The following is a 10,798-nucleotide window of genomic DNA, read 5'->3' on the forward strand; positions in this document are numbered from 1 at the left end:
AAACAACATGGCAAAAGGTGATAAATTAGCAAAGGGCGCCGTGGAAGTAAAACAAAATTATACTGCGTATCAGTTGCTGATGTGTGAAGAGAACTTTTCATACTCTTTCTTCCAATTCGAAAAATTTCTCGTCTAGGAAGAAACCTAATATACGAAATATTCTAGTGTTTTATGGGGAAAAGACCACTCTTGGCTCACGACTGCCATCTGTTGTTGTTTTTTGCATACTATTTATCTTCTTGCATAGTTGATGATAGAAGAGAAGAGAAATTTTGTTGTAAATAGGATTCTTTTCATTTCGTTAGGAACCAATATAGTTGAAAATGTCACTTTCATTTCATGAAACCCTTTAAAATTAATTTTAATGCACTTGAGATTGTCTACGTAGTCTATGTAAACTACAACCCAATGTAATCTACGCGTAGATTACGTGTAGACAACGCATGTAGACGTAAACTTATAGTCTACGGTACATCACTGGTTGCAGTACAGTAATTCTATTCTCTATATCAGGGTGATCAAATCTGTAATCATCATGCTATAAGTAAACAAAACTACGAATATGGACTTTAATATTTATGTAGTACTGTATAATTGAACATCTTGGAAAACATGCGTTCGTACGTATGTATGAATGCATGCATGCATGTATGACACTTCATGTTTTCACACGATGTTGACATACATGTTCAATACCAGCTGACCACCTTCTCTCTAGACCAGTGCTTCGATCCCAATATTTTTGCTCTTAAATAGCTTTCTGTTTTGTTTTTTCAATTTATACATAAATCAATATGTACCCTTAAAACGTAATATTAATACATAAAGTATGGCATAATCACAGAGTATTAATTCGTTTATGTCTAGGTATGTTGACAAATATAAAATTTGGTTTAACTTAGTTGACAAAAACTGGATCTAATGGAATCTTTCAGTTTACTCTGGCCAATATCATTAAATTTATTTGGCAAAACGTTAAAATTCAAATTTGCAATTTGCACCCTCTCAGCGGCTTTGATTTCTCATCAGCATTGGCGAGAAAGAATTTCCTCATATCGCTGGTGAATCCGGAACGAAAGGTCATCTTACCAGGTCGTAGCCAGCTTGGGCTGCCAGGTGCAAAGTTCAGGAGAACCTTTCGCGGCCCGGTATAATTGACGATAGGACCCGGTACCGCGCCGCGGCCCGGCGGTTGACGAACACTGCTCTAGACAGGTGTACCGTGCGCTACCCCTACCCCTGTCAGTGTACGTACATAGAATGTTTGCCACTGTTTGAAAAAATGTAGTGAGGACTGATACTTGGGGGTTATTAATTCTCACAATATCAGTAACTCCACCCTTGGGGGTTGCTTTGAACTTTCATCGGCTTCAAAATACTTAATTTTCTTTACAATAGCGTTATTTTTATAAAAGAGTGTCGTACTAAAGGCAATTTTGTGGTAATTTTTCGATAACAGATGGCAGCACCGTTTGCCATGGCAACCGAAGGCCAGGTTGCCAGATCTCCGCGTAAATATAACGAAAGTAGATACATACAGGTTGGTCGATTAGGGTACTCGATGTGAGATGACGCCATATTGGTTAGAGATGAGTTAGTGGATTAAAAAATAGTAGTAAATCAGGGAAATTGATAACGACGATAAGATTTCTCTAACTAAATTTCTAAGTCAAAGTATAATAATATAGATACATGGACGTCCGGAAATGTGAGGGCATTAGAAAGCGAATGTCAAACTAAAAGTACATATTTCACATGCATAATTTGATTTCAATCACAGTAATTTACATCAATTATTGTAATGGGAATGCAGGAACGTGACAATTTCAAATTCAAGTGGTGATTTTAAGGGAGCAACACTATTATCGTAGATAACAATATGCCTCGTTTACCGTCTGGAACAAAATACCTTGCTTGCCCCTCCGTGGAAAAACTCTGCAGACGCCCATGGTTAGAGGGTAATTGCCCCCCCCCCCCCCGTGCGCACGGCTATGGATCAGTGTTTGAAAATCTTGAGAGATTCTCGCATAAAAATCTACTTATTTGCTGAATATTTTCCGTCCCGATTCGGGGCCTCGAACACACATAAATATCCAGTCAGTGCCATGGACATCCGCAGGATTTTTTCCAGGGAGGGGCAAGCAAGGTAATTTTTTTTACAGGGGGGGCAAAGGACACATATTTTCCTCCAAAATAGTGATGCCCTCTCAAAAAACACTATTTCAGTCGGAAATTATCATGTTTCTTCAACGAATGTATAATAATTAACATAAATTACTGTGATTGAAAACAAATTAGGTGTGAAATATATACTTTTTACGTACACATTCATTTTCCAGGGGGGGGGGGCCGTGGCCCCCCTTCCGGACGCCCATGGTCAGTGCCGTGTCCAGGATTTTCGAAAGGAAGGGGCGGGATATGTATGGAGGAATGGTGCCTAATATGCGATAGTTCCATATTTTAGTATGAGGCACCTAGATTCTGGCCAAGGTAAGTGCTGGACTCTGTCGGAGACTAAGTGAACCATGTCGTCAGCCGTTATGCTACGATCAGAAAGAAGCCAGTTAGCAGCTCTGGTGTGGGTAGAGAGTGGTTTTAAAATACGTCGATTGCGAGTTTTCTACAGCATTTGCAACACAAATGAGGGAGACGGGGAAACCTTCAAAACGGAAAATTCAGGAAGAGTCGTCGTCTGAAAAGTATGAAGTTTGCTTGATTTTCTCTGACGCAATACTCATCACCAGAGAAAGGATTTTAAGGTGCAAAATTAAGGTCAGGAAAGAAAAAAAAGGTTCTGAAAATTCTTTCAAAAAGGTGCTGATAAAATGCCTTTATTCAATGCTCTCTTTTTCTGCGCCTTCTGTATATAATGAGCGCGGACCGCATAGAGAACTGTGGTTCTGCCGAATAGGTTTTGTTGAAATTTGCTGTTTCTCTCACGGGTTTTGCTACATTATCTTCGAAAATATTAGAGCTGCAATACCATTTTAAAGCTCTCGTTCTGCTCTACAAAATGAGACTATAGGATTTTATGTAGCTGCTCAAGAAGAGTGAAAATCATTTATTTCTCTGTCCAATTTTTTAACAAAACATTTTCTTTCTTTCCTCTCCTCAGACAGAGAGAGGGAGAATGTGGACATCTTTCTACCTGTCCCATTCTCTTCTCTCTTTCTCTCTCTTTCCTTCTTCCTCTCTGTCTTCCTCACCCTCTCTCACTTTCCTCATTCTCTCCTTCTTTACGAAAGAGAGAAAGGAGAGAAGAAAGAAGGAGAAGAGGAAGAGAACGAGAGAGAGAAAGAGAAAGAGAAACAGAAAGAGAGAAAGAAGGAAAGAAGAAGAAGAGAGAGAGGGGGTTCCCTCCGAAGTGTCCGTCCCCCACTTCATTTCTCTCTGCATAGAGAGAGAGAGAGAGAGAGAGAGAGAGAGAGAGAGAGAGAGAGAGGGAGAGAGAGAGAGAAAGAGAGAGAGAGAGGAAAGGAAGAAAGACCACACCCCATTCTCTCTCTATTTTTTATCTTTCTCTCTCTTCTAGAGAGAGTGGGGAAAGGAGAGAGAGAGAGAGAGAGAGAGAGAGAGAGATCTCTCCTCTTTCACGAAAAGAAAGGAAAGCTGAACGAAAGAAAGAAAGAAAGACTCATTCTTTCTTTCTTTTTCTCTGTTCTGCTTTCCTTTTCTCTTTCTGTGGCAAGAGAGAGAGAGGGGGGAGAGAGAGAAAGAAAGAGAGAGAGGGAGAAAGGTATCTCTTTCTCTTTCTCTCTCTCTCTCTCTCTCTCTCTTTTTCTTTCTTATTTCCTTTTTTCTCTTTCAGAGAGAGAGAGAGGAAAGGAGAGAGAGAGATAGAGAGAGGAGAGAATTAGAGAAAGGAGAAGGAAGGGAAAAGGTTCTGATGCATCAAAGAGGGGGTAAAAAGGAGATACATGTGCAAATCTCACAAAAAGGTGCAACAAAGTCTGTTCATTTTACTTGATTTCATGTAAAGTACATATCACAAACGATCGGTATGAGAACAGCTATATTTTTGAAAAGGTGTTGCACCTTAAAATCCTTTCCCTACTCATAACAAATATGAGTTCCTGTGTTATTTGCGCAAAGAGACAAAACTGTCTTCATTTTCTACCGACAAATTTCTGAAATATAGTGCGCTTAGTTTTCAAATAAGTCACCAAGATTCTAGCTACGGCCCTGAATTGAAGCAAACTAATTTCCTCTCATTAAAGATGTTACGTGGGTTAAAAAAAAAGATAACGCCTGTTCTTGAATAATGATGCAGTTGAGAGAGTGTCTTCCCCGTTGGAGCTAATGGTAAAAAAAAAAAGAAGAAAGAATGAAAGAAAAAAGTCCAATTGTTACACTCCGATGCGTGTTCGCCTTGAGGTGTTCTTTGTCCACTTTGGGGGGGGGGGGCTGAACCTAAAGGACAAAGGAAGGAAAAATGTGCTTCATTACATAATCTAAGCAAAGGAGGAAGTGTCGTTGTAATCTTCGGGTTGTTAAAGGCGAGTTGGAAGCTATATTCAACCATTGCTGCTAGAATCGTCCGCGTGGAAAACACCTCTGATAAGAAACATGAAGCTGCTCATTGGATTGGGTGAGTACCTCCTTGCTTGTTTGTTAGTTAGAATTTTAAGTCCACTTTATGCACAGACGTTAATAGGGACTCTGTAGTCGACGTACTAGCTACGTTAACTACCGGTTGGCTTTGAAGTCCACGGAGCGCGCCCACCAGCTCCAACAATCATATTCAACGCAAAGTGTTGCCACACATCTACTCTACGCAGTCCACGGAGCGCGCCCACCAGCTCCAACAATCACATTCAACGCAAAGTGTTGCCACACATCTACTCTACGCCACCTTGTCCCTCCGCGCACAAGTACCTTCCCACGGTCTCCGCATTGAAGTTGCAAAGTGCGGCAACAGCGTATCCGCAGTCATGTGACTGAGACTTCACGTGGAGTAGACGAGCAGAATGACAGCTGCGCCCATTGGCTGAAGGTTGAGTGCGATTGGACGAGAACAACTCGCCCGCTATTTATCCCCACCCACGTTCGTGGCGGCGGCATTCTTCAGTTCTTTGATGTTAACAAAGTAAACCCGTGGACTATACCTACAGTTTAAAGTGAGATTCGAACCACTATTTACTTCCATCGGGTATCGAACCCAAAGTCCCTTGATTACAAGGCAACCAGGGAGGGCCGATTACCTTCAGGCATTTCATTCTTTTGGATTGGATGAATGAGTTAAATTTTGGAGTGCTTCGGCACCTTTGCACCTTTCAAAGTATACGAGGAAAAATCCTCTTAAGGAAACCTGCACGGGACAAGCACAACACATTTGAATGACAAGGACAGTCTAAAAACTTCATCAGAAGAGACGTGAGAGAAGAATATAAAAAAATGCATGTGTTATAATATTGTCTTCATCTCCCAGAATGGATGATAAGCAGTAGAGAAAGTTAAAACTTTGTCTGAGGGAAGTAAAATCTGTGCATTCAATAAGAATATGCCGAACACTTAAAATAACATTATTTTGTAAATGGCCTTATTGACAAACAGGGGCGGTTGTACGAGTTAATGTTTTACGTTCATGACCGTTTAACATATCTTCTCTACAGTAGCGAACGACTGGGTGCCAATACTGTTGCAAGCACAGTTTTTTACTTTCTCCGTACAGCGGAAGTAAAAGTGGCAAAAAAGTGTGTGTGGGGAGGGGGGCAACCGCCCCCAAGCCCCCTAATCACCCCCACTGTATCTCTACACACTCGTTGGAACATTCATGCCTTCCCCAGGAGTCGAAGTCGGGACACCAGTTTCTCTTTTCTATATTGGATATTTTACGTCACTTTTCTGACACTTGGATTAACCACGACGATGAGGATGAATGATGATAGGAAAACACGATGATACATCCATGCCTCGACCATGGTTAGAACCTACACCCTCTATCCTTGAATCTTGTTACAATAGCCATTGTGTCAGAATGATGGGAAATTACCATTCCTATTTTCAAAATATTAATAACAATAATAATAGACATGGTTAAAGTAAGCAAACAAAACTAAAGGTATTTTCGTAATTTCAATACGGAGTATTACATGAACAAAAAAGGACATTTTTCTTAAATCTTCGTATATATTCACATTTTGAGAATAAGTCGTCTGTTGTAAACTAATGGGTTTATAGCTATTTCGTGAACATTTTTTTATTCGTTATAGTTTTTAATATGTACGCGTAATAAAAAGAAGTTTGGGTGTGATACCATGATTGATTTCGTAATTTGTAACCTATTTTCCAACATAAAATTATATACTCAATAACGAATATCCAGAATTCTACTGTAATCCACAGAAAAATAACAATAATATTACAAAATATTAAGAATGCAGTAATTCAGACACCTCTTCCATCTATTTTCTACATCTGAAACTTAATTCGTTATTGCCCTTCTTCTTTTTGTATGTCTGGACATTATTGTTATTTGAATTAACCAAGTCATAGTTGAATTGTATAAGTTGACCTTGAGTATAGAGAATATCCGTACGATACGTAACAGAATTTCGCTCATTAAGAAAATTGTTAAGCTGGTTGGAAAACGGAAGTATCTGGTACTAATTGTAAGCAAGCTATTAAACAATTTGCAATTTTTTCAACGTTCATGAGAAATCGCTTCAGTTGTGATGGAAGTATTAATTACTTTTGGTAACTATTTACTTACTATTTTGCAGTAGCTTAAAATAGTTACTCATCCGCCACAGGAGTTGGTCAGGACATCTAGACTCGAGTGAATGTGGCATTAATTACTTGTAACTACAAGCGCAGAAAGAATAACTTGGCAGTGACGTCATCTCCAATCTTTACCTCTCCTCCCAGAAGCGAAGGCTCATTCGCGGACGACAAGGTGACGTGCAAACCAATCGAAATCATTCCAAGAAGGGTGATGCGTGCAAACCCCCACACTGCTACATTAGTATTTCGAAACAAACCGCAGCTATGAGCGAGTGATTGCAGGCTATTTTGTTTTCTTTGTCACAGAGTTTTTTTTTGGCAGTGAGCAGTGGCGTAAAGAAAGGTAAGTTCTTGCACAGCGATGCAAGGGAAATAGTTTTCAATGTGTATAAGTACTTTGATTGCGATGAAAACAAAACAACAGCTGTTCACAGAACGTCCGTGGCGACAGGTGTCAGTGAAAGATCTGTGTGGAGAATTTTGAAGGAGAAAGACAAAAGTGTTGTGAGTGCGAGCGGGAAACCTTTTTCAACGCCGGGCAAAAACCGACCGAATGCCCAGCAATGTGTCACAAATCTGGATTCTTTTGATGAAGCAGTCGTGTGCCGAACAATCCATGAAGGAACTGCAAGAAAATATTAATTTCAAGGGTTCGCGTTGGTCGTTGCGTATGATCGTAAGAAAATTACGGTTCAGATTTAAAAAGCACAGCGTAGGTAGCAGGAAGCTACTGCTTGAACGGAACAGCATCGTTGCTCTGCGGCGATCATTTTTGCGTGAAGTTTTTTGCACTTGCTTGTTTTGACTTTCCTTACGCAATAATATATAACATGTTCTTTCAGCAATTGTTTAAATAATTAATGTTAATGTTTCTATTATTATTTACTTATTTATCATTTTATTATTATTATGACGATTTAATCTAGCAGTGCTAACATTAAATTGAAGATTGGTAGTTAGCACCGCGATCTTTACTGCTCGTACTCTTACTCATGCCATGATTCCTTTCATAGCAGTTGGCAACGCTGACTTAGCAGGGAGTGACGTCACTGCCAGGTTATTCCTTGCTTCAAAACACTGGATAAACCTCATTTTTATGTTTTAGTCCTTCTCCTGGCGATGTGCTCAGTGGCTCTCGCCCAATGCAACTGCGTGTGCACGGCTATTTACTCTCCAGTGTGCGGCGTGAACTCGAGAGGGAACACTAAGACCTTCGGCAACAAGTGCGCGCTGGAATGCACCAACAGATGCCCACCACGTAAGTACGGGTGCAGGAGCTGGAATTAATTTAATTAAGCTGTATTGTAATTTTCATTTTGGATTTCGCTGCATGCAACTTTTGTAGTGTGCTAACAATATGTGTTCGTGATTGCCTCTCCATGTAGGTGGTGGAGGAGCTCTAGGCTGAACCTCGCTCAGTAGAAAATAAAAAGACTATTCTATTCTATTCTATACTTCATCTTTATACCATCCACCCTCATCTTAGCAATTAGCCAAAAGTGGCAGAAACGGGACGAAACATAGTTCATTCATTCAAGGAGCGGACGATATATTTTCAAGTAGGTTCTGGATCGATGGTAATGAATATGAAGTTTCTCACTTTTACCTAATCTTCTCTTTGTTTCCATTCCTACTTTTTCATAATATTCTCTCTCTTTCTTCTCTTGATTATTTCATTATATTCCTCTGTTTCTCTTTCTTTCTTTCCTCTATTGGTTTTCTCACTCTCTCTCTCTCCCACTCGTGTTTCATTTTACTCTTTCTTCTTGTTTATCTGAGTTTCTCTTTTCTTCCTTCTGTGTATCCCTTTCCTTCTCTCTGTTTCTTTCTTTGTTCTGTACTTTGCTTCTCTATTTTTCTCTGTTTATCTGTCGTTCTCTGTTCTTTTTTCTGTTTATCACTCCTTTCTTCCTCCTATTCTCTTTTTCATTCGTCTCTTTCTCTCTCGTCCATGTTTATCTTTCTTGTTTCTCTCTTTCTTCTTTTGTATTTTCCCTCTCTCATACCTATTTCGCTCTTTATACCTTATTCTCTTTCTTTCATCCTTTGATCATCCATCTACTCCTCTCATTCTTGCTTCCTTTGTTCGTTTTCCTTTCTGTTTATCTTTCTATCTTCTTCCTTCCTTTGTTCTCTCTCTCATTTCCATTTCACTTCTTATTTATTCGTCTCTCTTTTATCTGTTCCTTTTTCCTTCCTTTGTCTCTATCTTTTTTGTTTCCTTTGTTTGTTTTTCTTTCTATCTTCTTCCTTCTTTGTTCTCCCTTTCTCACTCTCTCATTGCTCTTTCACTTCTTCTTTCTTCATCTCTCATTTATCTGTTTCTTCCATCCTTTGTTTCTCTTATTGTTGTTTCCTCTGGTTCTATTTTGAGCCCCACTTTCGCCCACCTTCTGGCAACGTCACCGAACCCTCGTGTGTCTGTTTCATTTACGTTATTATTAGAACCAAGGAGAACAATTGTGGCTGTTGCCTCCTCTTACGTGTTCTCATTTACTTTCAGGTTACACATACAGGTCTCAAGGACAGTGCTAGGGAACAACAACTGGAGGCAATCGACAATGGATTGACCCTGATGATGACAAAACGGAAACCCTATGGTATGAAGCAAAAATGCACCAGTATATGGCTATGTTTGCTGCACTTACCTATGTTTTAGTAACTCGTGTTTACTGTGGCAAATTTGTACTTTCTGTATAATAAAAAGTTGCAGTAACATTGGTAAATTGATTTTCCGATTCATTACTTTTGTATTGTGACAAAGAATTTCCGACTTGTAGTACGTTTCAGTAGCCTACCTGTTTACATGCTTATTTCTGCTATTTATGCCTACGTGGATAGGTTAGGCAGGTCAGGTTTGGTGTTGTTACCATGTAATTTCAAGTTGCGAATGCTGTCCCTAGCCGCTCATGTTATCAAGATGTTTAGTTTCTGTAAATGCCAATAGATAGCGCAGTTGTGGTATTACGTCACCCACTCACTTCACTTCCAGCTGCCCTACGCCTTGTTGCCAGTTAAAATGGACACCCGACGTGACGAGCGAGTTCAACAGGGGATAGGATTTGACCGCACGTAGTGGTGACGGTTTGATTTATGTTAAGTATAATAGTTGCTGGTTTGACACTATACTAAGTGTGTTTTGTAAGTAGTACTAGTAATTACACATCGTGTTGAGCTTCATCCGAATGATCGTAATATCAGACACAAGACATTATTTCGGAATTAATAATAGATAATTACCATTAGAAGAGCAAATCGAGGTTATTAATTGAACCCAACGAATTAATTAACAGCAAAGAGCTGTGTTGAAATAATGTCATTAATAATAATAATAATAATATCATCTTTATTAGAGCGGGCATATTTCGGCTAAGGCCGTTCTTACAACATACCCTTGTCTGGGAGATTAATACAATACAATAGAATAATGGGTATACATTGAAAAAATTAAAACATGAAAAGGATTACAAATCAATACAAATAAGAACAATTATATGTACATACATGTATATGTACGTATATATAATGGGAAAAAAGTTTACCTATAAATTATTGAACATAGGTATCTAATGTTTGTTGCTTTTGTCTTTAGTACATACATACATATATATATATATATATATATATATAGTAATCTGAAACAATGAATAACATAACAATAATAATAATGAAGTGAAATAAAAAAATGAAGTTATAAGATTAATATGCACACAGTTGCTAAATATTACAGTGGGTATTTTTATGATTGAAAAGTTGCTCGTGATTAAGTATTTCGCTGCCTTGCCAGTAGAAACTGCTTAAGATTCTTTTTAAATAGCTTATGGAAGTTAGCGAGTTAATGGAAGTTAGGGAGGTTGGGAGGGAATTCCATTCTTTAGTGGCAGTTACGGTAAATGATTTTCCGTAGGTGATCGTATTATGTACTGGGACTGACAATATTTTTTTCGTCCTGTTACATGTTCATGGCTGCTCGAATTTGTCTTTAGTTTATCAAGGAGATATGCAGGCTGCTTGTTGCTTAGTACTTTGTGTTAACATTATTATTAATGCTAGTTGGCTATCACTGTTAATCATA

General features: G+C 38.9%; 1 protein-coding gene across 1 annotated transcript; it reads left to right on the plus strand.

Annotated features, from left to right (window-relative positions):
* Positions 1–4,434: 4,434 nt before the first annotated feature.
* On the plus strand, positions 4,435–9,428 carry LOC146003965 (vasotab-like). Its single transcript, XM_083142487.1, has 3 exons — positions 4,435–4,588; positions 7,829–7,981; positions 9,227–9,428. The coding sequence occupies exons 1-3, from the start codon at positions 4,567–4,569 to the stop codon at positions 9,256–9,258; spliced, it is 207 nt and encodes a 68-aa protein (XP_082998613.1). The 5' UTR covers positions 4,435–4,566; the 3' UTR covers positions 9,259–9,428.
* Positions 9,429–10,798: the final 1,370 nt, after the last annotated feature.

This window comes from Lepisma saccharinum, chromosome 21 (genome assembly GCF_977018435.1).
Source record: "Lepisma saccharinum chromosome 21, izLepSacc3.1, whole genome shotgun sequence".
Taxonomy (NCBI): domain Eukaryota; kingdom Metazoa; phylum Arthropoda; class Insecta; order Zygentoma; family Lepismatidae; genus Lepisma; species Lepisma saccharinum.

What these genes read in the sequence shown, in the direction of transcription:
- LOC146003965 (XM_083142487.1), top strand. Translation starts at nt 4,567, where the DNA reads ATGAAGCTGCTCATTGGATTGG. An exon ending in GAAGCTGCTCATTGGATTGG is followed by an intron (nt 4,589 to 7,828) that starts GTGAGTACCTCC and finishes TTTATGTTTTAG; the next exon opens with TCCTTCTCCTGGCGATGTGC. An exon ending in CACCAACAGATGCCCACCAC is followed by an intron (nt 7,982 to 9,226) that starts GTAAGTACGGGT and finishes ATTTACTTTCAG; the next exon opens with GTTACACATACAGGTCTCAA.